Source organism: Halichoerus grypus, chromosome 4 (assembly GCF_964656455.1).
Source record: "Halichoerus grypus chromosome 4, mHalGry1.hap1.1, whole genome shotgun sequence".
In the NCBI taxonomy this organism is placed as follows: Eukaryota; Metazoa; Chordata; class Mammalia; order Carnivora; family Phocidae; genus Halichoerus; species Halichoerus grypus.
The window spans coordinates 2902366-2929545 of NC_135715.1; the positions used below are offsets into that span (position 1 = coordinate 2902366).

General features: G+C 53.0%; 1 protein-coding gene across 2 annotated transcripts in view; it reads left to right on the forward strand.

Moving 5' to 3' along the window:
• Nucleotides 1-27180, forward strand: part of COL4A1 (collagen type IV alpha 1 chain) — a 138697-nt gene that overhangs the window by 102692 nt on the left and 8825 nt on the right. For both annotated transcript variants that reach the window (XM_078070083.1, XM_078070084.1), the window contains exons 24-49: nt 375-445; nt 3991-4182; nt 4724-4892; nt 7708-7800; nt 7889-7993; nt 9780-9877; nt 11526-11676; nt 12351-12464; nt 13171-13338; nt 13427-13516; nt 14336-14488; nt 14643-14741; nt 14858-14947; nt 15925-16064; nt 16485-16611; nt 16704-16784; nt 17192-17290; nt 18338-18388; nt 19618-19803; nt 20366-20499; nt 21548-21620; nt 22393-22464; nt 23500-23628; nt 24590-24688; nt 25642-25854; nt 26834-27011. In XM_078070083.1, the coding sequence (XP_077926209.1) occupies nt 375-445; nt 3991-4182; nt 4724-4892; nt 7708-7800; nt 7889-7993; nt 9780-9877; nt 11526-11676; nt 12351-12464; nt 13171-13338; nt 13427-13516; nt 14336-14488; nt 14643-14741; nt 14858-14947; nt 15925-16064; nt 16485-16611; nt 16704-16784; nt 17192-17290; nt 18338-18388; nt 19618-19803; nt 20366-20499; nt 21548-21620; nt 22393-22464; nt 23500-23628; nt 24590-24688; nt 25642-25854; nt 26834-27011 (3175 nt within the window). The remainder of the gene's footprint in view (nt 1-374; nt 446-3990; nt 4183-4723; nt 4893-7707; nt 7801-7888; nt 7994-9779; nt 9878-11525; nt 11677-12350; nt 12465-13170; nt 13339-13426; nt 13517-14335; nt 14489-14642; nt 14742-14857; nt 14948-15924; nt 16065-16484; nt 16612-16703; nt 16785-17191; nt 17291-18337; nt 18389-19617; nt 19804-20365; nt 20500-21547; nt 21621-22392; nt 22465-23499; nt 23629-24589; nt 24689-25641; nt 25855-26833; nt 27012-27180) is intronic.

Here is a 27180-nt window from a genome sequence, read left to right on the forward strand (position 1 = left end):
ACTTTGTGGAAAATCATCAAGCTGACCTAAAATTTGGCACCAAAAGGTCAACAGCCTACGGTTCCCTCAGCTCCACAACCTTCGTTCCCTCAACCGAAGTGAAGGGCGTGTTTCTGGCGGAAGTGGTCCTGGGGCTTGGGGTTGGGGGGGGCTCTTGTCACCAGCTGCTTCAGTGGTCTTTGTCCGAATTTGGGGTCACTGCTTCCCTTCTGGAGCCCACTGTGACCATTCCTGTTACTACTCTGTGGAAATTCTTCAGACACCGTCCACTTATGTCAAGATATGTGTGCTCTTGAATCTGGAGAACGAAAGTTTTGGGGTTTTGAGGATGTGTCTCGGCAGTAATGTGCTGCATCTCCCTTGTCTTCTGAAAGGTTTCCCGGGACAGCCAGGGGCGAAGGGCGACAGAGGCTTACCCGGCAGAGATGGTCTGGAAGGATTGCCTGTAAGTAAACCTGAGTTTGTGTACTTATTAGACGTTGCCTCCAAGCCAACTAACAAAGGTGTCTATTGTCGCGTTTGCAAACACAACCTTTGCTGTATGATTTGGGCGCTGGTCAAGTGTGGCTTTGTCGAGCAGTCTAGAATTACTCCCCGTGTCGTTCACCTGACGATGAGCAGGACTGTCGAGTCCAGAATCGGCATCTCACCTGCCTCTCTCCTCACCTGGTCAGAATTCAGGTGCCACGTACCTGTGTCCAGGTGCAGCCGGATGCTGTTTGTCACCTTCCCACAGGGTCTCGGGGGCTCTTGAAACAAATGGTGCCACCAGGAGCCATCTGCAAACAGTTACGCCCATTACTTAAAAACAGTGTAGTAAGTTCAGAGCCAGTATTCCTGTGGAGAAATAGAGGATCACCGGCCTGTCGCCTTCGAGGAATTCCACATTTGTTTATTCTCTCACAGAGACGTGTTTTGAAAATTCCTATCCACCAATATCTATTGTGAAGATGCTTTTCTAAATTTATAAATGAAGTAATCTCGGATCGACGTGAAACCTTACAGTTAAATGAAAATCAGCTCCCCAGTTTTCCTAGTTTGTTTAAAAAAGAAGCCATTGAATAGAGGAGAATAGTTGTAATCCCGAGCATTGAAGGGCATTTTATTGCACGTAATCAGCTCTGTTTCTAAAGCGCGTAAACCTCAGGGCCTGGTTCTCGTATTTTCTTTGTTCTTCTGAGCTCTGTAAGCGTCAGCCACTTTCCACACTTTCTTTCATTACTGCTTTCCCTTTTGCTTTTCTTTTTTCTTCTGTCACACGATGAAAATAAAATCTTTAGCATTTTATTCCTTTTTGATGTAGCTCTTTAACATTTGCGATGTTTAAAAATATTACTGGCAGCTTCTATAAAAGCGGGTCAGGGCAGAAGTGAGTTGAAATGACACTGAAGCAGCTGGGATTGAGCAATCGCTTCCTCCTTTGAAGTTAGATCTCGGGATTCTGCTTCCAGAACTTCCCTGGTGCCTGGGGAGCTAAGTTACAAGTCGCAATTGTTTAAAATATTTCTAAATAAATGAGAAGTTCACATAACTGGGAAGCCCTGACTCTGGTGGGGATCAAAGCCAGAAGCGCTTTGAAGAAGCAGCAGAGGATGCTTTTAACCTCTGGACATGGTCTTTATCTACTTGGCCTTCCTGGAAACTTCCTGCCTGAAATCCCATCCAGACACCAGCCCCCCAGCCCCAGATGTAATAAAAATGGGAAAAGAGGAAGGAGGGAGGAGGACAGTTGAGGACAAGTCCTGATGAAGAAGAAAATAAAGCCAATGCACGACAAAACTTCTAATCCCCTGCCTTCCCCATCAGGAGCTCCTTTCTCTCTGCAGACAGCCAAGTTTGTAAAAACAGTTTCCTGGGTAAATAATTTAATTGAGCAGGTAGTAATCTCTCTTGTATTTGAGGCTATCCCGTAGCTGCAGTTTAACTGGCTCACAGGTGGGGCTCTCTCACTTCCGGTGAGGCTGGGGCTGCGTGAGGTGCCCGCGAACCCCGGAGCATCCTGGAAAGTAGAGGAGGATGAAAAGAGATGAAATGCTCTGATTTCCTGTTTGATTTGGATAGCGTTTCTGTGACATGTCCTTTTGAAGGCCAAGGGTTGGATTTTGGGAAAGAGGGACAGGCACAAGAGGCTGGCTCCACACGGGGACCTGGGTGGGTTTCGGGGCCATCGGGACGGTCAGTTGAAAGGAGCTGTGACACCCCGCGGTGGCTGTGCTTGTTAGAAGCAGACCGTATAGTCGTTGGATCTCCTCCAATTTATGGAGCCAAGGCGAGGTGTTCAAGGCAGCGTTTGATTCCTCCTCGTTTATGTCAAGAAATGTGGATCCAAAGACCTTTGAATCGCTGAAGATTAGGACGTTCTGTGGCAGAGAAGCCACAGGAGGTGTCCTAGGGTCAAGATGTCGCCTTTCAAAAAAAATATCTAGATTTCTTCCTTGAACGATAGCCTAGCCAGCAAGGTCACCATTATCAAGATAAAGAGTGGTGTTTCCTCACCGTGTGCTTGCCGTCCTGGAAAACTGTATTTCTAGTCTGTGAATAATCACCGTAAAGTAACACTGATCCTTCCAGGTTGAGAAAAATACACACTGGTTGTAATTTCTTACATTGGGGTTTATTTTTTATGGGTGAATATTGCCCAGTCAATTTCTCCTTCCTGCAATACCTCCCTAGCTGCAGACGTTCAGGTCACAAAGTTAGAAAGCCTTAGGCCTGCCCTCAACATCCCCAAAGACTGGAGGAGAGAAAGGTGTGCAGGGAGGAGAGTTTCTGTAACGAGGACCGTTCGCTCCACTGCGGAAACCCAGGACACGTGTCAGGGAGGGCTTCACGGAGGAGTCGCAGCTTAGCTGGGATTTAAGGATGCACAGGAGCTATGTTACCTCGAGAGAGAAAGCTACAAGAGACCACAACACCTTTGAACTAAATAATGACTTTTCCACGACCCCCCACCAAGGTCTTGGAGGGTCCACTCCCTCACCTGCTGGGTGGTGCTTCTGGTGTTTTGCCGGCGCAGCTGGGCTCCGAGTCCAGAGTGGTGTGCCGAGGGCCATGATGCATGGTGGGCACATGATAAACGGTCCCCACGCTAAAATCTAAAGATCGTGTGAATTTGGGTCTGTCCCTTGTCTTCCAGCTCCTTCCTCTGTGTTACACACCTACACAGAAGTGTGTGGTCACATGTCACTCACATACATCCGAGGGCCATTTCAGAGGGAGTGTGGGAGAAGGAATTCAAATTAAATGAATTGTCCAAGAGTACAATCCTGCCAAGTCAGCAGGGAGGCTGAGCGATTTCTTTCTCAGGCCTAAGGGAATGAGTACTTGAGACAAGTATTTGAAAACCTTGTGAACCCCAATTCTCAGGCTAGAGGAGAGACCATCTGTGGGTGTGGGCGTTCCTTGAAGATTTAACTTTCCAGTAACTGGAAAATGTGCTAGGGTGTGTCTCCTGGGAAAGTCCGTTCTCTTTTGCTGACTGCTCAGAACAGTGGTGATGGGGCTGGCCGGCGCTCGCTCCCCAGACTCTCTGCTTGCTGTTGCCGTCCTGCCCTCAGACACTTCATGCGTCTGCACCTGGAAGCCCTTTCTCTAGTTCCTGGGCCCCAGAAGTCACACACTCAGCAGCTTCCAGCACTTGCTAGAATGTTCCTGTGAATGTTAACAGTTGGAAGGAACAAGCAGGTTCTCCGGGGACTGTCCTCCAAGCTGGGTGCCTGGTGCCACACTAATTCCCCCCGCCCTAGCCTGGCCTCTGTTTGCAATCCCCAGTGAAGGCTTTTTTTTTTTCAGGTATTGTAAGAGAAACACAAGAAGTGAGAGGTCAGATCATGGCTTTGTCACAGAGCTATTGGCTTGCTTCTAGAAAATAAAATAAGATTGAACATACTGCCGTTTTTCAAGGAGGTGACTTCTCAGTGTCATTGTTGGCTACGTAACAACGCTGCTTGCCTGTTTTGTGCACTGATGTCTTCCATTTGGTGCTCGTAGGGCCCGCAAGGCACACCGGGGCTGATGGGCCAGCCGGGAGCCAAGGGAGAGCCTGGCGAGATTTACTTCGACGCACGGCTCAAAGGAGACAAAGGAGACCCAGGCTTTCCAGGACAGCCCGGGATGCCAGGCAGAGCAGGGTCTCCTGGGAGAGATGGCCATCCGGGTCTGCCCGGCCCCAAAGGCTCCCCGGTATGTTTATTTCCAGAGTTGGAATGCCCACTTTATAAGCAGATCTGCAAAGAATGAAGAAATGAACTATTTGCATCGTAGCTACATATTTTCATGTGGGTGGTGATTGTTACATGTGATGTTTAGTGGTCCTTGGGGAGACTTAAGTTTGCAAACGTAGGCGTTGATGCCGTTGACGGGAACAGAGGGGGGACAGTGCATGGATATCTCTGGCGCCTATGTGTTGGATGTTCGCATGTCAGATGGGACGTGAAGTTTAGAGTTAGTGGCCTGCAAGTTATCCTTGAAAAGACAGTTCCAGATACAAATACTTCATTCTGTGAAGGGTGTCCTTGTGTGGGGAGGGAGGGTGCCTGCCCAGCGTAGACAGGAATGCTGTGTCATTTATTAACTGCCAGTTGACCTTTGTAGAGGGGGAAGTCAATAAATAGCATAAGCCAGTTAAACTCTGATACTTATTTACTACAGATGGTGGAGGGATGTGAGATGAACACATGTTGGTATGTCTGCTGATAACGTTTCTTTTCTCTTTGCGTGTCAGGGTTCAGTAGGATTGAAAGGAGAGCGTGGACCCCCTGGGGGCGTTGGATTCCCCGGCAGTCGAGGTGACATCGGCCCACCTGGGCCTCCAGGGTTTGGCCCTATTGGCCCTGTTGGTGACAAAGGACAAGCGGGTTTTCCGGGGACCCCTGGATCCCCAGGCCAGCCAGGTGAGGCCCGAGGACCTCAGGTGCACAGAGCACTGGGCTCCACGACGTGGGGACAGGAGTCTGGTGTCCATTCTTGCAGGAGGTGGCCTGGCCCGGGCCCTACTGTAGCGATACCGTACCTTGTGGCCTCATGTGTAAGAAGGGCCCGGTGATGTGTAGAATCTGGCTGCAAAGCATCTGAATTGATAGATGCTTTTTCTTCTCATGAGGATACAGTGCCTTCCAGTTCAAGTGGGCCTTCTCTGTGGAAGGGATACCAACATGAGCTTGTTTTTTTTTCTCTTTACCTATTTTCTGTGTCTCCCTGGTGAACAGTCCACGTGGGCTTCTGTATGTTCCAAGCCGGGTAGTCTCACCTCTCCACGGATGGGCAGGTGCCTATGGGCTGATTCCGGGTGGTCTTTGCCTCACCGTTGCTGTTCAGTGAGGGGCTGGCTTCAGTCACTTGCGCACCGTGTCTCTGTTGGGCCTGTGTGCCCAGTGGCGGGGTGGCGGCAGCCAGACAGGCGTGGCCCTGCCCTCCCGGTGCGCACTGCCGGGGGTTTGGCAGAGCACGTGGTGCGAGGCCGACACGAGGCTTTCCCATGGACATGCTCACTCCCCCTTCACGCCCTGCGTGTTATCAGGGCTGGTAGTGGTCATGGGGTGGCCCCTGGCCTGGCACACGGCAGGCTCCCAGTGCAGGTCGTGGAACATGCTTCAGGCTAGAAACCGATCACTCCCGTAGTTCCCTGGCCCCCCCCCACACCCCCCCCCCCCGGGCTGCAAGAGCAGAGGCCAGGAAGGGCTTGGGCACTGAGGAGGGAAGGAAGAGTGCAGGGCTAAGAAATGTCCTAGAAGTCCTAAAAATGAACAGAAGGCCTTCGGGTAATTACAGTTGTGTGACTGGTAAAGCTTGAACCACATAGTAAGTAGCTGCGTGACCAAGCTAGGGAGGAATTAGATGACATACTTGGGGGAACACGTTCCAGGACCCCCGTGGAAGCCTGCAGCCAGGACAGTACTGAACCCCGCATACGCTAGGTTTCTCCCGTGCATACAGACCTGTGACGAAGTTAAAATGTAAATGAGGCCCGGGAAGAGATTACCAAGAACAACCAGGAGCAAAATAGAGCACTTATAACCACACAGTGTAATGAACGTCGTGTGGATGTGTGTGTCTCTCTCAATATACCTTCTCGTCCTGTGCCCACCCTTCTTCTTGTGACGAGGGGACGTGACAGAGTGTCTCCGTGGTGAGGTGACGTGAGGTGAATGATGTGAGCACATATGCAGCGTCCAGTTACCGTGGACCTCCTGAGCCACGCCACGGTTGACCGCGGGGAAACTGAGACACACACAGTGGAATCGTTGATGGGGGGGGCGACTGCATGGCCTTTGTGCTCACTGATCCGCCGATTCTGTCACAAGCCATATATCCAGCCCAAGTTTTATCAGTTCCTATCCCACCGGGAACCATTACTTGCTTATTACATGATAGCGTCAAATTCATAGGCTCTTCTGCACAGGGCACGTTAGCCTGTCTTTGTTGGAAGTGCAAGCATCGCGCCTTACTGTATTTCTTACTATCATTCTCGTTGGTTGTATGGCTCATGATTACCTAGCACCCAGTTATGACTCCCTTGATCATTGTTTGTGGTTTAGCAAGGATCCCAGAAATGTTTCTTTGGTGACTCCTTTGGGGGCAGAGAAATACTGGGTTTGACCTAGGAAGACCCCCCCCCCCCCCCGCATCTTGGAAAAGGGACCTCTGATCTCTTCCGCATAGCTCCTGACTCCAAAATCAGCATCTCAAGTGTTCTTTGGATCTGAAAATTTGCAGAACCATAAAAAGGAATCAGGCGCTTCTTGGCCAGAAACTACCATCAGAAAGACCAACTGGGGCACACACGGATGCATCCTAGCAGGAAGGGAAGGAAGAAGGTTCCTGAAGGAGGTGTTGACAGTGCTGCTGGTCAGCTGTCTGCATTCTGTAGACTTGCTTGGCCATCCAGACCCAGGCAGCTTCTGGATTAGAAACGCAGGCTTCTTTGATCTGCCAGAGCCGTGTTTACTCTGGTGACATTAAAGGCTTGTTCCCAGGGTGGAACTGATAGCAAGTATGTGTTGGGGTCAGTCGGTTGGCATTTCTCAGAGTCTGCAGTGAAAGAATGTGTTGGCCGTTCCTGGGAAGCCCCATATGTCTTGCATTCGTATAGGGTGTGTGGAGAGTCCGTGCACACATCTTGGAGGTGACCCCTTTGGTCTTGTCCCGGCAGCTAAATCCTGACCCCCAGTGGGTCTCCCAGGCACGAGCGCCCGGGGCTGGGCTGCACCTCGGGCCTGGGCTGCTCCAAAGGGCACACGGCCGTCCAGCTACATGCTTACGGATTGTGCTGATCACCCACTTAGCACGTCCCATCGGATGAACGTAATTTAGGGCTGTCTCAAAGCAACGTAGAATTGGTATAGTCTGATAAATTGAGGGAGAACGCTAAAAGTGTTTTGATTTTTCCAGACAGGCTAATTAAGAAATTACTCAGGGTCATCTCATTTCTTGTTGTTACAGATTTTCTAGCTTTTTGTGACTCTTATTTTGGACTCTTAGGGAATTGATGTGTCAAATATCTAGGTGCTTTTGGCTATAAATTTTGGGGAAAAGAGGAAGAGCTCTCTGTGAAAGATTCTAGAAGAGTAGAGGTAGGAAGTGGAGGTATGCAGGTGGGACTGCTCTGTAGGTAGGCAGTGTGCGGGGGACAGGACGTGGGCTTGCTCGCTGCGTCCTCGCTCAGGATGGGATGTGGGCTCTCATACCGTGTCTTTGCTCTTCCCCTAGGTCCCAAGGGTGAAGCAGGAAAAGTTGTGCCCCTACCTGGTCCCCCTGGAGCACAAGGACTTCCGGGATCCCCAGGCTTCTCAGGGCCACAAGGTACTTTTAACGCTCTCGTTTGCCTGGAGTTACGCTTGGAACAGTGACAGGTTTTTCTCTCACTGACTATTGGTCTTGCTCACAACAGGTGACCGAGGTTTTCCTGGAACCCCAGGAAGGCCAGGCCTCCCGGGAGAGAAGGGCAGTGTCGGCCAGCCCGGAATCGGATTTCCAGGGCCCCCCGGCCCCAAAGGTAAACCTGCAGGACAAGCCAGCCCCTGAGTGGGGCCATTGCTCTGCCCACGGCCCATTCGGGCCCCCGCCGTCGCATCCGTTCCCTGGTTGGTTGGCACCGAGGGCCGTGGCCATTCTGTTCATTCCCATGAGTCCTAGGGGAGAGGAGGCAATACATGTAAACACACTGTTGGAGTTGGTGACTCGCCCTCCAGGGGAGCTTGCGGAATTCTGGAGGATAGTGAATGCGGTCACCGAGGCGGCGGGTTGGCCGGGAGGGGTTGAGACGTCAGGACCCGGCAGCTGCCCAGGGAGCTGGCAGAAGCTGCATTTCAGGGTGTTCTCCTTATCAGCGCGGGGGATGTGCAGAGCAGCCGGGCCCCGTGCCAGGCTGGGTGTGGGTCAGCGGGAAGGGAGCTGGGGAACATGAGGGAGGGGGCTTCACTCTCAGGGGGAGAAGGCCCCCACACCGCAGAGCCTGGGTCTGCATGGGATGCTGACATGTTAGAACCAGAACTTCTTTCTGGAAACAGTAAGGCGGTCAGGACGACAGTTTGACTGTTTCTGTTGCTCTCGTGGGTCTGTCTCCTGCGGGTGGGCCCTGACGTAGACTTGCCGTCGTGGACCTCGGTCCAGGACTGAGCAGGCGCTGTGTGCAATAAGGGACATCTCTTTCCTGCTTGGGCCGGCGCCCTGACCCCAGTTTTCTTGGCCGTGTGTGCAAACCTAGTGGAAAGAGCTCTCGAGGCTCCCAGCTTCCTGTCCGGAGGCTCAGCCTGTGTCGCACCTGCTGGCAGAGTTACGGGCCTGCACACCCCTCTGGGCGCTGCGTCGCACCCGCACACGCATGTGGCCACGTCTCTCCGGCTTACAGGGCAGAAGGCCCTCGGCGACCCTCCCAGGTCACAGGGACAGTGCTGAGGCCTTCTGCCTGTTCCCGAGCCCCACCCTCTCCCCTGTGAGCACCGTAGCGCCATCCTGAGAGGTAGAAGTTAGCTGGTAGGGTCTCCTTGTTGGAGGCTGGCTGCCCACTCAGAGCGGCTTGGCGATGTGCACACTGGTGGGCGGTTAGGTCCACTCTCTGACGAGACCCCTCAGTACCACAGCCGCACAGCCCCACAGCACGTGTGACCTCTGCATACTTACAGATCACCACGCGTCGTGGACCTCTGCACCCCACAGGGGCCCTTCATGCACAGTAGGGCCACGGGGTAGCTGTTAGCCCATTGGGCTTTCTAGGGCTGGGGCCCAGTCTCTAAATGCCCCATGCGCCTCTGGTGTGGTGCAGCCACGTTCGAGAACCCAGGGTCTGCAGCGGCGCTGCTCACACCAGAGCGTCTGGGACTCCCGGGGCGTCTTGTGAAAATGTGGGTCTGCTCCAGTGGATCTGGGTGGGCTCTCGAACAGGTGGCAGGGCTGCCCCGAGTGGCGGCACGCTCGGAGCCGCAGAGTGGGAGGGCCACCCTAGGCTGCACGTGCCACGGTGGTCTTTGTTTTGTTTGGGGGGTGGGACAGGAGGAAAAGCTGAGCGGAAGGAAGGGGAGAGGGGACGGTGGGAGAGAGACAGGGAGGGCGGCAGGCACTGCACGTGGTCCATGGCACCCAAGCTGCCCCAGTGGGCACCGGTGGTTCCGCCGACGGCGAGCGAGGCCCCACGCTCTTCTTAGAACCACCTCGAAGGGCTCTTTGTTGTTGGCCAGTTCAGTTCAGTTGCTCAGTCCAGGGACGTCTGAGCAAGTGTGAGGGAGGCGAGGAAAGGGGGGAATAGCTTTAGTACATTGGTGGTTTTGTGACTCTTCTAACAGGTGTTGATGGCTTACCTGGAGACGTGGGACCTCCTGGGAGTCCGGGTCGCCCGGGATTTAACGGCTTACCTGGCAACCCGGGTGTGCCCGGCCAAAAGGTGGGTGCTGAGTGCTCTCTGGATTGCTGTTTCCTCGTCCTTGTTATTAATTAGACCCATAAAATGTGGCTTATTAGTGTCACGGCATATGTTGGATCAGCATGCTTTGTTGGTTAAAGAAATAGCAGAGAGTAGAAAGGAAGAAAGTGCTGGTACGTGGTAGTTGATGTTTTGAGGGAATCGTTTGTTCCAGTTTTCGGAGTACATGCTTACCTGCGTGTGTAGCGCATCTCAGGGTCCAGGGTGGGCCTTCCTGGGAGTGGCGGGAGAAGGCTGCTGCAAGCCACCCGGGAGAGTCTACTTTTACTGACATGCTGGCCCAGTAATTCTTTGTGGCGGGGGCTGCCCGGGACATGGTGGGGCTTCAGCCGCCCCCTCCGTATCCTCTATCCACAGATACCAGAGGAACACCCTGCGTTCACCCCCAGTCATGGCAACCAAAACTATCTCTGGACATTACCAAATGTCACCCGGGGGGCGGGGAAATGGCCCCAGTTGGGGACCCCTGGGCTAGTGTGACTTCGGGACTCTCCTTGCCTCAAACATCCCTCTGCCTTTTGCTGATACTTGAAATTCTGCTCAGCAAGTATAGCTGACCAGGGGACAGATATTTTCCTTTTCTGATTATAAGGAAGGGAAGTGAAATTGCTAGAAGGCATCATGTGAAATGGGAGAAAGGACCAAGGGCAGTAGTTTCACTTTGCCAATGAAAGGCTAGCCTGGCCTGTTCCCTTTCTATTGGGAGGGCAGGTAGAAGCTGTGGGTATCGGGCAGGTGCACACGGGCAGGTAGCGGCTGTGGGTATTGGGCAGGTGCGCACGGGCAGGTAGCGGCTGTGGGTATCGGGCAGGTGCGCACGGGCAGGTAGAAGCTGTGGGTATTGGGCAGGTGTGCATGTGCAGGTAGAGGCTCTGGGTATCGGGCAGGTGCGTACGGGCAGGTAGAGGCTGTGGGTATTGGGCAGGTGCCCACGGGCAGGTAGAGGCTGTGGGTATCGGGCAGGTGCGCACAGGCAGGTAGAAGCTGTGGGTATTGGGCAGGTGTGCATGTGCAGGTAGAGGCTCTGGGTATCGGGCAGGTGCGTACGGGCAGGTAGAGGCTGTGGGTATTGGGCAGGTGCCCACGGGCAGGTAGCGGCTGTGGGTATCGGGCAGGTGCGCACGGGCAGGTAGAAGCTGTGGGTATTGGGCAGGTGCCCACGGGCAGGTAGAGGCTGTGGGTATCGGGCAGGTGTGCATGGCAGGTAGAGGCTCTGGGTATCGGTCAGGTGCACACAGGCAGGTAGAGGCTGTGGGTATCAGTCAGGTGCACACGGGCAGGTAGAGGCTGTGGGTATCGGGCAGGTGCGCATGGGCAGGTAGAAGCTGTGGGTATCGGGCAGGTGCGCACGGGCAGGTAGAGGCTGTGGGTATCGGGCAGGTGCGCACGGGCAGGTGGAGGCTGTGGGTATCGGGCAGGTGTGCACGTGCAGGTAGAGGCTGTGGGTATTGGGCAGGTGTGCATGGGCAGGTAGAGGCTGTGGGTATTGGGCAGGTGTGCATGGGCAGGTAGCTTGGTCCTTACTGACTGTCTGCACCTGCGCCCTGGGCTTGATGAGTTCATGGGCTATGCTGGTGAACTGGCTTCTCCTTGCTTCGGGAATTTCCAGGGAGAGCCGGGCATTGGTCTACCAGGACTCAAAGGATTGCCGGGTCTTCCCGGCATTCCCGGCACACCTGGAGAGAAGGGGAACATCGGGGGAGCAGGCGTTCCTGGAGAGCATGGTGCTATCGGCCCCCCAGGCCTTCAGGGAATCAGAGGTAACTTTTTTTTTTTAAGATTTTTATTGGGGCGCCTGGGTGGCTCAGTCGTTAAGTGTCTGCCTTCGGCTCAGGTCATGATCCCAAGGTCCTGGGATCGAGCCCTGCATCGGGCTCCCTGCTCAGCGGGAGGCCTGCTTCTCCCTCTTCCACTCCCCCTGCTTGTGTTCCCTCTCTCGCTGTGTCTCTCTCTGTCAAATAAATAAATAAAATCTTAAAAAACAACAACAACAACAAAAAAGATTTTTATTTATTTATTTAGAGAGTGAGAGAGAGAGCGTGAGCAGGGGGAGGAGCAGAGGGAAAGGGAGAATCTCAAGCAGACTCCTCACTGAGCGGGGAACCCAATGTGGGGCTCGATCTCACGACCCTGAGATCATGACCTGAGCCGAAATCCAGAGTCAGACGCTTAACCAACTGAGCCACCCAAGGCCCCGAGGTGACTTCTTACAGACAAGTCTAGACGGTGGCAGGGGCCGGGGCCTGTTTATTTGGTGTACGCAGAGAGCCCCTGTCACGTGCTCTGTAAATGTGTGTTGAGTGAATGATGGAAAGCATAGGAGGCTAGACCTTACGGTATTGTGTTCTTGTGGTTTATCGTGTGGGTGGGTAGTGTGTGCTATGAGACATGCAATGGTCTGTATGCAGTTTATTTACAATTTCTTCCCATCCAGGTGACCCAGGACCGCCTGGATTACAAGGTCCCAAAGGAGCTCCGGGAGCTCCTGGAATTGGCCCCCCCGGAGCGATGGGCCCCCCTGGAGGACAGGGACCACCAGGATCCTCAGGTGATGGGACATTCTTCCACAATTACTGCTTCCCCAGAACATGCTGATGGAGGGGACGGGCTGTCAGGAGTCTGCGTAAAGTGGGGATTAGTGCTGCCTTGCGAATAAGAGGGGGAAAGGACGATTCTGCTTTGTGGAAACCGGTCTGATGTTCACTTAAATGAAGGGTTGTAGGCGTCTTTTTTTTCCTCCTACTGAGCTTGGTTTACCTGCCAGAGATGTATATTCAGTGACATTTTCATTTACTTAAAATAACTGGCGTCTCCATCTTACTTTCCTGTGGAGTAGGGGGAGGTTAGTAAGTTGTGGGTCCTGTAAACTGGCCCATAGCTAGGAGCTGCCTTTGCCTTTAGTGACCAGTCCCGGAAGTGAGACAGTGCTGGTGGGCTGACAAGACGATCCCCGAACACGGTTGAAAAGCAGCTAGCGTGGGGTGCGAACGCTGCGGACAGGCCTGGGGCTGGTGGCAGTGGAGGCTGCTGCCCGCTGATGGCAGAGGGGAGGGCTTGGTCTCCGGGCCTTGTCCCCGCAGGACCACCCCATGGCTCTAGACGCCGCCACCTGGGACGGTGGGAGCATCCCGGCCCCCAGCATGGCACGCACGCTCATGTGCCTCCTGCAGAAAGCTCCAGCTGAGCCCGGGGGGGGTGCCCCGCAGGGCTCCCTGCAGATCCTGCTAACTGCTCTCGCTCTTCACCCCTCTCAGGCCCTCCCGGAGTGAAAGGAGAGAAGGGCTTTCCTGGATTTCCAGGCCTGGACATGCCAGGTCCCAAAGGAGATAAAGGGTCCCAAGGGCTGCCTGGCCTGACGGGACAGTCGGGGCTCCCTGGTCTCCCTGGACAGCAGGGCACACCTGGGGTTCCTGGGTTTCCAGGTAAATGATTTGTGAACTCCGGCCCCCTGTCTGTTTGTGACCTGTAGCATCTGCAGTCAGCATTCACTGTCCTTCCGTCTGGCCACAGGTCCCAAGGGAGAGATGGGCGTCATGGGGACCCCGGGGCAGCCTGGCTCACCGGGACCAGCGGGCCTGCCAGGATTACCAGGAGAGAAAGGTAGGGAGTGGGCAGCTCTAGCAGAGCCCGTCTTGTGTCCATGTCTCTGTGTTTCTTGGAAACTCTTGAGTGGTTGTAGGTCCTATTTCCTTGCAAGAGGCAAAGGAAAGAAGTCAAGAAGGTCAGGCAAGGGTTGGGGAGACCCCCTCCTCCGGTGGGAACTCCTGGTGGGCGGTGCATGTGGGAGCAGGGGCTGTGCTCTGCCCAAAACCAAACAAGAGACAGGTTTTCAGCTGTTCCTTATTGGGATGTTGGAGTTGGTTTGTTTTTATAGGATTGGTGGGATCTGCAGTCCTGCAAGGTCACAGGAACTGAGGCCTTAGAATCAAATTAGCAAACTGGGCAAATTTATAAGTCTTCGTTTTTATTTCTTACCTTGTTGTTTGAAATTGGTCCAAAATATGTTTTTTTTTTTTTTTAACAAATTGACTTTGTGAGACGTAGAAATGGTCATTTGTTTAGTAGAACAAGAGAGTTCCCATTTTATTGTTTTGTATCAAATTGAGGGGCACCGTGAACAGACATGATGAAGGTCCTTAGGAAAGAGGGAAGGTGTAAAGTATTTAAACCGATAATAAGCAGAGTCACAAATATAGTAGAGTCATTAGCAAATACTAAATTGTAAAAAATGGCTTTACTGCTTATTTCCTGGGGCCAGATTCTTCTGGTAGCTCAGACACTCGCCACGCCTGCTCCTTTGTGCTGCGTGTGGACAGGCCGCGAGTTCTTCCTCCCTCCTTTAGCAGAAGGAGTGCCACACCGTGTTGCTGCCTCCGAGGCCTTGGCCACACTTCACCGGTGCTTGTCTTTCCTCTGCAGGGGACCACGGCTTCCCGGGCTCCTCGGGGCCCAGGGGAGACCCTGGCTTCAAGGGGGACAAAGGAGATGTGGGTCTGCCCGGCAAGCCTGGCTCCATGGATAAGGTGGACATGGGCAGCATGAAGGGTCAGAAGGGAGACCAAGGAGAGAAAGGTGACTGGATCAGGGGTCCGGTGGGGGGTACAGCTGCATGTCTGACCAGGTCTGTAGCTCCGCACCAGTAATATCAACCCAACCTGTGTTTCTGCAACAGTCTGCCTTTTAAGCAGACGTGGGTCATCATCACTCTTTTTTCTGTGACGTGCAGGACAGACTGGACCAACTGGTGATAAAGGATCCCGGGGAGACCCTGGAACCCCGGGAGTACCTGGAAAGGACGGGCAGGCAGGGCATCCTGGGCAGCCAGGTATGCAGTGAAGTTCAAGTCCACCGCACGGTGGGAGCTCGTGCTAAGGGTGCTAAGGGAATGTCACCCAGCACTGTTGATTGGCATTAACCTGCCGGGTTTTTCTGTTACCCTAGGACCTAAAGGTGACCCAGGCATAGGCGGAACCCCGGGTGCTCCGGGACTCCCTGGACCCAAAGGATCGGTTGGTGGCATGGGCCTGCCAGGTACGTTGGATTCAGATAAGGTGTCTTCTTTCTAAAGAAAAGAACGCGCCAGTGCTGGTGGGACAGGACTGTAGGAGGATGTGCATTGACCCGAGGGCGTAATCCAGTCTTTCACCCCAGTGCACATCTTCAGTTCTGTATGGTCTCATGCCTCAGGATCAGTGGCACTTGGCTGACACAGCAACTACTGCTAAAAAAAAGAAAATCACAATTCAATAAAATAAAACATGGGCTGTCTGCCGTCACCTTTCGATTACCTCCAGGTGACTGTCCACCTGGCCATCATGTCCCCTGTGCAGTCCGGGCCAGCCGCTAGTGCCCTCTGGTTCCTCTACCCCAACCCTGAACTGGCCCCAACCCCGCCTGGCGCGTTCGCTCCTGTGAGGAGGCGGGTGAGAGGCGGAGAGCGCGGGCCTCAGGTGGGTCCGTGGCTAGTGCCTCTCGGAACCCGCTGGGAAGGGAGAGCCGAGGCAGGAGGCCGGCCCCTCTAGCCCCCCCTACGCCTTCACGAGGCGCCTGATCACCCCCATTTGACATAGAGACATCTAGCTCGCTGTTTACACCTGTTTGTAAGTAGGTCTGGGTACCAGCATACGTTACGAAACCAGGTATGCATTTACTCTTATGATGGCCCGCCTCACGACGCTGTGATTCTTCGGGGTAATGTGCATTGATTGTAGAATAAAGAACATAAAAGCCCTTTGTTATACTGCTGCCAAAGCAAATATGCTGAGGAGTTCATGTATTTCTTCTCTCTCTCTGTGAAATGATGGTCTCTAGAAGACAGGACAGACGCTTCCTAGCATGGCACTAATGTGCTGTGGGCGACTGGCATCTGCCTGCGTAACTAAGAGATTGATAAATGAAGGGAAACATGTTCTTTTACCTCCTTCTTGCAGGCCGTCAAAGTGCTTTTTTATTTTGAATATTAGCACCTGCTAAGCACACATTCAAGTTTCAGTTGTCTGCGTTTATAGGAACACCGGGAGAAAAAGGTGTGCCTGGAATCCCCGGCCCGCAGGGCGTCCCTGGCTTACCCGGGGAGAAAGGAGCCAAAGGAGAGAAAGGGCAGGTGGGCCTACCTGGCATTGGAATTCCAGGCCGTCCTGGGGACAAGGTAACAGCCCCCTGCTTGGAAACCTCCCCTGTCCCCCATCTGAGCAGCTCAGCACATTAACTTACTCGTAATGCAGAACAGTGTCCCCCGACTTACTCTAAGTTGTCCCTCCTGCCTTCTGTCCACCACCCCTTCCTTGGGAAGGGTCTAGAGGCTGTTGGAGAGGCAGGGTAGCAAGCTCTCACGAGCTGGAAAGGAAGGGTGAAGAAGACCATGAAGGGTAGAAACAGATAATTGGCTCTTTTGTTCTGGGTTTCCCGTTTTTCGGATGTGGACTTTGACTCTTCGTTAGAAAGCTGGAAATGGGATTCTCCAGTGCAACGTTAATGGCACCAAAATGCATACTGTTATCCAGAAAGGGCCCCCAGACCTTTGTCCGGGGACAGATGTAAAATGCATGGGCCCATTGTCTACTCACAGGGAGATCAAGGGGTCGCAGGCTTTCCGGGGAGTCCTGGAGAGAAAGGAGAAAAAGGCAGCGCTGGTATCCCAGGGGTCCCTGGCTCCCCAGGCCCCAAGGGCTCGCCAGGGAGTGTCGGCTATCCAGGTAGGTGAGCCGGGCCCCCTCCCGAGCTTGGGTGTAAAGATGACGGGAAGACTCAAACTGATGGCATTCTGGTGTCTTTTGTTTCCCATTAGGAAGCCCCGGATTGCCTGGAGAAAAAGGTGACAAAGGTCTCCCGGGATCGGATGGCATTCCTGGCATCAAAGGAGAAGCAGGTAGAGACCACTTTCTCGAATGCAGACGGGCCATCGAGGCTGGGAGTTTCCCTCCCTCAAGGTGGCGCATCGTGGACCCCAGAATGTCCCCGGGTGACCCAGCCCTCCTCATTTCAGATGAACAAACTGAATGTAGGGGGCTCACGGGGTCTTTCTGAGGTCTGGCCACCAGTTAGGAGCCAGAACCAAGGTCGCAGAGCTGGCGGTACAGCTAGGTCCAGTTGGTTCTAGATGTTCTAGAATCGGTTTGTGCGTCAATGTGGGAGTTTGATGTATGTGTCTCTGGGACACCAGGTGTGCTGGGGGTAACGGCTCCCTGGAGGAAGGTCACATGAGGGTCTTGCATGCAGAGCAGGTGCCGTGAGAGCGTCCATGCCTGACTGACTGATGTGACTCTTCTCTCTGAGGTCTTCCTGGGAGTCCTGGCCCCACGGGCCCAGCTGGCCAGAAAGGGGAGCCTGGCAGTGACGGAATCCCGGGGTCGGCGGGAGAGAAGGGTGAAGCAGGTATGCTCAGCTTCTGCTCCCTTTCAGGACGAGCTGCTCCCTGCGGTCAACAGGTCTCAGACTTCCGGACCGTGCTAAGTGGCCGGGGCTGGGCACAAAGTGGCACCTACCCCATGCGTTTGAACCTCATGTTTGTACACTGGTGTGGACAAGGGGAGAGGCCTGGATAAGAAGAGGGGTAGGGGGAGTGCATTTCTTCTAGCAGCAGTCACGGGCTTCTGCCCTGAGCTCCCAGTGGCGCGTGAGAGAGACACCCAGAAACAGCCCAGGCTCTCCCTCCTGAGCCTGGCATTTCCCCCTTTAGAGAGGTGGTCCTGGGGACATTGCTGGTCCCCCGCATCTGCTCCTGTCACTCATGGGCTGCCGGCTCCGACAGTGGGAATCACCACGTACATGGTAGTACTCGTGTGTAGCAAGAGGGTGACCCCGAGTCGGGGACCCACATGGGGAATGTTGCTGGAGAGGGGCATCCAGGGGGTTTCCTGCGGTCAGGGCTGACCTCTTGCTAAAGTTCATTGTTTCATTTTGTACACCTTACGTTTATATTGCGTGCGTTCATTTTCTTATAACAGTAATTCATGAAATGCCTCCACACCTGCTTTCCCCCACTTCCATCTTCCTTCGAGCCCCTTGCTCACGTGTGTGGGCTTCCCAGTGTTTCCTGTCCGGAACGTCTCTGACTCTCTCTGCCTCCCCCTAGAACGGCTGTTAGTTGGATGGTCGTCTGAGAAAAGCCAGTTTGTTAGTCTCTAGACGGGAGGAGAAAATACGTACTTATTTTTGTACAGACCATTTCTACTAAATGCCGTAACGGTTCTGTGCTGACAGGTACTTAAGACAAGTGCTAAATGATCCATACCCAGTCCAGGGCCTCTCAGCACAACCGTGGGAATGGGATTTTTCTCTCACGTGTGTGATGAACTGATTTCCACGTATCCTATAAAGAGCATATGGTATTGGCACACACAGTTGACAGTGTTTAGTGCTGGACCTGCAGATTAACTATTTTAGGAAATGTGGACGTGACTTCTTACCCTTAACTTACAGGTCTGCCCGGGAGAGGATTCCCAGGGTTTCCAGGGGCCAAAGGAGAGAAAGGTAACATTTGCGAAACAGGGCGGGTCTCGCGGTTGCGAGGAGGCCGTGGGCAGGGGTGACAGATGCCGGCTCTGGGTCGGTCTCGTCCGTGCCTGCTCCTGGCCCCCGACAAACCACCATGTGGTGCACTGTCATTGTCTTCTGAAAAAGCAAGACAAGAATCACAAGGAGGGGCCTGCTGTCAGTTTTGGCGATGACTCTGTTTCATTCCTTTCTTACTTTTTCTTAAGAACCTTGAAATCATCCTAGAATTTTGGTATTTAATTAGCAAGTTTGGAGTAATATGGTGGAGACTACACATGCAGGGATTTTTTTCCCCTATAAGTTCTTACCTTAAAAAACTTTAAAAACAGTTTATTACTGTGTTTCTCTCATTGACATACAATAAACTACACAGATGTAGAGGGTGCCATTTGGTAAGTCTTGGTACATGTACACACGTGCAGAAGTACCCCCGCATTCAAGACAGTGAACACATCCATCACCCCCAGTCTCCTAGGCTGCTTTGTCATCCCCGGCTTGCCCTTCCTGCCCCCAGCGCCATCCCATCACCGCCCACTGGTCTGTCTTCTGGCACTGTGGATTAGCTTGCATTTTCTAGAGTTTTATATCGACAGAATCCTCTGTATTTTACTCTTTTTAGTGAGACTTTGTTCGCACAGCATAATTAGTTTGAGAGTCACTGGTGTGGCGGCTTGTACCAGTCGTTCCTCCTGTTTCTTGCTGAGTGGCGTTCCGTGGTGTGGCTGTGACAAGCCCTTCACCTAGCAGCGCGCTTGCTTGCACACGCTCTCAGCTTGCATTCCAATGGCTTTGCGGCAAAACACTTCCTTTAAAAAGTATAAAGAGAGGCGCCTGAGAGGCTCAGTCAGTTAAGCATCTGCCTTCGGCTTAGGTCATGATCCCGGGGTCTTGGGATCTAGTGCCACATCGGGCTCCCTGCCTTTGAGCCCCTTGCTCACTTGTGTGGGCTTCAATAAATAAATAAAATCTTTTAAAAAATGTTAAAAGCATCAAGAATGACAGCTGGGCTCTTGTATTCTAAGCCTACTCTTTTCCAGGTCGACCATGGCTGGGGTCTAGTGTGTTACTTAGTAAAGCAGGGAGAGGGCACATAGCTCTGTCGTCCCCCCTATGCCTTCCGGAAGCCGCTCCCTCCTTGTCCCTGTACTGTGGTTTCTCTTCTCCCCTGCCTTTCACCACCATCTCAAACTGTTGTTGTTGTTTAGGTTCAAAGGGCGACGTGGGTTTCCCAGGACAAGCTGGGAGTCCAGGCATCCCCGGATCCAAAGGAGAGCAAGGATTCATGGGTCCCCCGGGGCCGCAAGGACAGCCGGGCTTACCTGGAGCTCCGGGCCACGCTGTGGAGGGGCCCAAAGGAGACCGGGGCCCACAGGGTCAACCTGGCCTGCCAGGTAAGGGTGTCTCAGCAGGGTCAGAGCCGGGACCGACTGCAGAAGGCACAAACACGCACGAGTGTGAAAGTGATGGAAGTACTTCAGTCCTCAATGGAGTTTTTTACTTAGAAGTTTGCAGCATTGATTGCAGCTTGAAACTGCTTCAGATATTTGGGGACCCTTGTTTGGCCTCTGCTGGGTCACCCCCCTCCCCCCCCCCCCCCGCTCCAGGTCCTCTCTGTCAAGGAGTTCAGTAGATGTGACAAGTGATTAGAGGTAGACTAGATGTTCCTGGGGGAGACTGGGGCACAGATGTGACCCGTGCTGGCTTTTCACCCGGTGGCATCCTGGCACGCCCCGCCCCCGCCCTGGGGCGACTGTGTGGTGGGGTTGTTTGCTGCGGTTGGGGTGCCGTCGAGCAGATTCTCCCTTCTAGGACCGGTGGGATTTCCACAGGCTCCCACAGCGCCCTACAGTGTTGTTGCCTGGGGCGGGGGGCTGTTGGGTGGAGATGCCAAGCCCACCTGTCCATTAAATCACCCTCTAACCCCAAACGTGCGACTTTCGTGTCTCCCATTAGGGCTTCCGGGACCTGTGGGGCCTCCGGGGCTCCCTGGGCTTGACGGACTCAAAGGTGACAAAGGAAACCCGGGCTGGCCGGGGACTCCCGGAGCTCCAGGGCCCAAGGGAGAGCCAGGATTCCAAGGCCTGCCTGTGAGTTGTCCGTGTGTCTGTCTTGTGTGTGAACAGGGTCACAGAGCCGTGCGTGTGTGTACAGGGCTGTTCCACTCTTGAATCCTCTCTGGAGGGGCTGCTGTTTGTTGCTGGTCATCCGCCATCTTGCCTGACGCCACAGTAGCTTATGAGTACAACGTTCTTTGCGTTTAGTTTTACAAGACCCGCTCCGGGGGATCATACTCCCCGTTGCTGGGGATCGCAGCGCAGTGCCTGTGCTAGGAATCTGGGTGCACTTTGGTGCAGACAGCAGGCTTCAGTGAGAGAAGGGCGCTCCCTACTTCTGGTGCCAGGAGTGGCTGGCCGGGTCCACATGCCTGTCGACGTGTGTATACGCACATCTGTGTGTGTGCATGTTTTCATTGTGACGCTTTTTTAAATAAGCAAAGAAACAAATGATACGTGAGGAACCGTATGACTTACTTACACTGAGAAAGGAGTGTGAGGAGGAAATATTTTGAAATAGCCAGAAAATGAGATAATATGTTTAAAATACATGAGTGATGCCATATTTATAAAGAAAAACAGTCCTCCTTTGGTTATGTGTTTCTTTCTCTCCATATTTAAAATCCCCGTTGAGATAACATCAAGCTAATTCTAAAGAAAATGCATTATGCCTGAGTGTTTGGGGGAAAGTTTCCATACGGTAGTTTGGTGCTGAAAGGTTGATATGTCACGGTGACACGCGCTCAGGAAGGCCCAGGTGTGTCCACGGCACTGTGCTGTGGCCTGGGGACGGCAGGACGCATGGCGTGCACCTGCTCTGGGAACTGACTGTGTAGATGGACAAGGGGAGGAGGCACCGTGAAGGAAGCAAGTTGTTCCAACTTCCAGCTCCCTAGGGTAGATGCGCATAGAGATTTTGTCTTTCTTTTTATGTCACTCAAGAAAGCACAGGGCACTGTTTGTTCACAGAGCTCCTTTGCAGAATGCTGAGGGCCTGCCCCAGCCCCCTGACTAGCAGGTTACTTGAGAGACTTACCACCTCCTGAGCATATCCCGGCTGACATTCTCCTTGTGTGTCTAGGGGATTGGTGGCTCGCCAGGGATCACAGGTTCTAAGGGTGACATGGGGCCTCCAGGAGTGCCAGGATTTCAAGGTAAGACCATAAAGAAGGTGCTGCTTGGAGGCAGAACCTGACCACTGGCCCTTTCGGCCTGATTACAGTGCAAGACACCGTTCTCCCAGTTAAACATGCTATTTCGTGCTATCGCAGCGTGATTTCTATCACCCTATGAATGGCTGTAGAAAGACACTCTGCATGTTCTTATTAAGAATCAGTGGATCATTTGCATCTCGATCATTTGTATTATCAGTAAGAAATCATGGATTTGGGGCATTTATTAATTTATTAACGTATTAAGCGAACATTTATTGGGTGCCTCTCAGCTCCCAGGCACTGTGAGTTTTACTGCTGAATCTGATACATATGAACGCCAGGTGAATAAAACAAGTTCTCAGCCTGCAGGCATCTTGGGGTCTATTTGGGGACATGTGTGCACCAGATTGTGGCCAAAAACAGGATCATGTGCCCCTCCACTATTTGTGATCATTTTATAGTTCATTGTAGGTTTGGAAAAATGTGACTTCTAGGTTCTAGAAAGAAGAGTTTCATGAAAAGTTTTATATAGCTGACCAGAAGTAATGTTCTTTTCTTCCCTGAGAACAAACTGGTAATGTGTTCACTGTATGTGTGTATGCATGTATACATGGGTATTCCTGTATGTAGGTATGTGTGTACGCGGACACACATGTAATGGGCACACGTGTGTGCACGCGTGTAGGTATGTGTGTGTGCCTGTGTGCGTGTATACGACCGTACTTGCATATAGTTGGGAATTCTGTGCAGACGATGTTCTTCTTTTCTCCAGGTCAGAAAGGCCTCCCTGGCCTGCAGGGAGTGAAGGGGGATCAAGGTGACCAGGGCTTCCCCGGAAGTAAAGGTAGGAGCGTTTGCTGTGCTCGCGGGGCCTTGCTGATGCGTTGAACGCACGGAATTAGGGAGTTTGGTTTTACAGACCTGAGAGGCTTGAGTATCATTAGGAAACAGTTGATTAAAAATTCTTTGGTAGCTTGTCAGGACATTTTTACGATGTGTCTTGAAAGTCAGGCTCATTAAATCTAGGAGGTAAATCCAGAGGAGAGAGTAGGACGGACTCAAGATTCACAGCCCACAGGCTCCGGAGGCAAGCAGCCCAGCCCCTCAGCTGTCCCAGGGAGGAGCTCGGTCTTGCATGGACAGGCTGCATGGGGGCCGGGCGGCAAGGAGCTCTGCACAGGGAAGACTCTTCCTTGGCTTCTCCACCATCGCAGTGTGCGGCGGCTCCCACACCCCAAGGCATTTTCGGGGAGAAAACCAGCATCCCGTTCTAGCTTCTGCAGGGCCGACCATATCTCCAGGGCCGTATTTAATTTTCAAAATCATGCTTCAGGAGAGAGACTGAGCAGTGCGATGTCAGGAACAAAAGAAATGGGGAAGATGTGTGGAGGGCAGGAGAGGCCTGGGGGCTGGGGCCGACTCAGAGCCTCTGCGGACTCTGGAGCTGCTCCTCATCTTTCAAGGGCTGTCATGCAGAAGGGTTAACTTTATGCGTCATTGGAAAATGAAGGCCTATGCTTGTAATGTACCTACAGCCGATTCCAGAGACTATAGGAAGAACCCTTCTAATTGCATACATTGCAGCCCTCTGGGTGCGGGTGGGCTCCCTGGGAGGGACGGAGCTTCACCTGCTGGGCCTGTCCAGGTGAGGGCCGCATGGTGGTTGTCGGGGATTCCAAAACCGAGCGGCCAGTTTATACTAATGACCCCCAGCCTGAGGATTCAGGATTTTATGTTAAATAGTAGAAGTATGCACGTGACTTGTATTTTTGATACTGACCGGATTCTGAGAAATGTGTTTGGATTGGGTTTCACATTGGGCTCTTCTCCCGTGAGCGTTGACAGTGGAATTGATCAGTGGCACCTCTGATTTCCGCAGGCCTTCCCGGCCCCCCGGGCCCCCCGGGACCCTACGATGTCATCAAAGGGGAGCCAGGGCTTCCTGGTCCTGAGGGTCCCGCAGGTCTGAAGGGGCTCCCGGGGCCTCCAGGCCCCAAAGGACAGCAAGGTAAGAGTAGCCGAGCTACGAAGGGGAGGTGTGGGGGTCGGGGGGAACCGGTGGGCTTTCCTCCTCACGCATGTGTCTCAAACCGGGGCCTCTGGGTGGTGACTGTGTAGACACATACTTGAATATGACTTTCTTACTTTCCTTCAATGGAATCAAAACCTAGTGAAGTTTTTGAGGGGACTGAAAAAGCCAGGACAAAACACAGGAGAAGCTGGAGGAATGTACCGTTCAACACGTCTGTGCTCACTGGGGAACCCATGGGCTGCAGACACAGAGATCGCCTTTCCCAGCGAGAAGATAAGGGATGGCGGGAGGCGTCGGTCTAGGACCTCGAGAATGGGCCCTGACAGTGGCCCAGAGGCCCCAGCCAGCCGGCATTTCATGCCTGGGGTTCCCAGACACCTGACCCAGAACTTTATGAACACTGCCTATTGCAAGAGCTACCGGTGAGGGTGGGTGGACAGTAAAGGAGAAGGAAAACCCTACAGTTGAGAGGAGGCATCCACGAAAATTTAAGTTTAAACTCTCTGCGAGTAAAGGGTGCACATGAAAACAAAAGCCTATCCACGTGGGTATACCTGTTGCATAAGAATTACTTGAGGCTTGGGAATATGGCCTGGGGGAGACACTTGAGAACACGAAAATGTGTCACAGCCCTCCCTCTCCCCCCAGAAACTGCCTTTCCCCACACCATGCTCCAGACAATAGGAGCAAGCAGCCAGGGGCGCTGTGGATCAGATGGTGGAGCGTGCGGCCTGCAAATGCGGGTTTGGCTACCACCCCAGGGGTTGCGAACAAGGCATCGCGGGAAGGGCTCCTGGCTTCCGGCAGAACTTTCTCACTGCAGCTGAGGGTCTTAGGCTGGCTGGCCAGGAGGCTAAAAACACTCCAAAAGGGAAGAAAAAGCCACAGCCTGTGGCGCTCCAGGACCAGGTCGTGAATTCCTTGCCCTTTCCTGCAGGTGTGACAGGATCCGTGGGCTTACCTGGACCGCCCGGTGTTCCTGGTTTTGACGGTGCCCCTGGCCAGAAAGGAGAGACAGGACCCTTCGGCCCTCCTGGTAGGTTTCCTCCTGGCCCAGTCGCCCTCCACCTGCATCCTTGGGTTCGAAGTGTGCGGAAACGTGCACAGTGGAATTGAAAACGTTACTTGGCAGATTTCCGAAGAAGTCTGGTTTTTGTTTTTGGGTTTTTTTTTTTTTTAATTTGTTTAGAGGAAATAAGGTCTTACAGAGGAGCTAAAGGGCTGTCATCATTTTTTCTGTGTGGAGAGACAGATGTTGAAGCAGCATACTGTTTCCAGGTGTTGTTGAAAGATGGCCAGCAGGGACGGCCTGTGGCCTCCTGATGGGGGGGAGCGGGCTGTAGCTACAGAAATTCCATGTCGGCAACAGACGAGGGAGTAGATCATAATGCCAGTGTTGGCCACAAGCCCGCTGTCCGGCTCGGGATGCAGTGGGTCTGCTCCCCGAGGAAGCCGAAACTCAGCTGCCCCATAATGACTGAGATGCTGAAGCCTGAGGGATCGACTGGAGGGGCCAGGGGCCCAGCCCAGCAGAAGGTCCATGAGCAGCTTCGCGGGCAGCGAGCGCAGTGACCCGGGGGACGATAGGACTCACCACCAGCACCCAGCCCTTACCACCCCATTTCCATGTGCCGTGTTGGGTGGGCTGCTGTGGAAGGGAAGCCACCTTGAAAGGAGGTTTTATTCTAATAATTCTGTGATCCTTCTCCCTTAGAGGAGCCCCAAATGTTGTCTGAGTGACACACATGGAATCATGTCGTTTATTCTACCTACTCATATATTCCTTTTCACATATTTTGTGTACCCACTGGGCTCAATTTTCTGAGCATCAGCTCTGCACCCAGCACTGTGTTTATAAACCAGCTCGGGTGGTCTGTAGAAAGGAGAAGCTGGGGCAGCACAGAGGCTGGTTGCTGTACTTAGTCGTCCTCGAAGTCTTTCAGGGGAGCCTGTCTGCAGCCAGGGAAGCTCATTTCTCTTGTCTTCCAGGTCCGCGAGGGTTTCCGGGCCCGCCAGGCCCTGATGGGTTGCCAGGATCCATGGGTCCCCCAGGCACCCCGTCTGTTGATCACGGCTTCCTTGTGACCAGGCACAGTCAGACAACGGATGACCCACAGTGTCCTCCTGGGACCAAAATTCTTTACCACGGGTACTCCTTGCTCTATGTGCAAGGCAACGAACGGGCCCACGGCCAGGACTTGGGTGAGACGCTGGGGACGCGGGTGTTCGTGTGATACCGAGCTGTGGCGGCCGGCAGAGCTGTACTCAGCTCCGGTCCTGTGTTCAGGGCGCCACAAAGACACGGTCAGTGCAAAGGGCGCCTGATTCCGTTTCCCTCCCGCCTTACAAAGCGAACCACCAAGTTCAGTAGCTACCCCATTACTAAGAGAAGCCCAGAAAATGTAAAACCTTTTCAATTCATACAACTTTCAATCTCTTCTTCAAATTATCAAGTAGGTCAAGATTTCTGGAGTATATACTTCGCAGTTAGCTTTGAGATTCTTTTTTTTTTAGTAGTTTTTTTTTTTTTTTTAAAGATTTTATTTATTTTTCAACAGAGAGAGACAGCGAGAGAGGGAACACAAGCAGGGGGAGTGGGAGAGGGAGAAGCAGGCTTCCCGCTGAGCAGGGAGCCCGATGTGGGGCTCGATCCCAAGACCCTGGGATCATGACCTGAGCTGAAGGCAGACGCTTAACGACTGAGCCACCCAGGCGCCCCAGCTTTGAGATTCTTAAAATAGGGCCGTTTTACTGGTGCTCTTTCTAAACAATGACCCACTTGATGGCATACACCTCTAACTGGTATGGAGCTCGGAAACAGCAAGCAGCCCTAGAATCTCTGCATTTTCGGCAAAACGGTTGTTAAAGACGTTGTCCAGGTGGTTACTGTCCATCGTACAAGGAGCCACCTGTTAAATTTCTCTTGGAATTCAGTTTTATAAAAGATTTCTCTCCTTTAATCAAAATATCCTATGTAATTCTTTATAGTTTTCCTTTTACCTCGATCACTTTAAATGTAATTTAGTGCTCCTTTACAATCACACTAGTCTGTGTGTGTATTTACTTCCTTCTTCCTGTTTATAAGGTAAAACATTCTCATTTCCATTTTGATGGTTACTTTGCATGGAGGCAGACTGATTATAAAGCCAGCCCGTGACGCTGTCTCTCCCCGTGGCTCTAGGCACGGCTGGGAGCTGCCTGCGCAAGTTCAGTACGATGCCCTTCCTTTTCTGCAACATCAACAATGTGTGTAACTTCGCCTCCCGAAATGACTACTCCTACTGGTTGTCCACGCCTGAGCCCATGCCCATGTCCATGGCGCCCATTGCCGGGGACAATATCAGACCGTTTATTAGCAGGTGAGTTGGGCATTTGTCGGAGCAGATGTAGAATTGAAGAAGAAAGATCTCTCGTAGTCTAGGCAGAGGTTGTTACTGTTTTTTTCACTTTCCCCTGCAAAACATTCGACCCATTGCCATTCAGTTTATTGATTGTAATGTCAGACTTTTGTAACACAAGTCAGCCGTA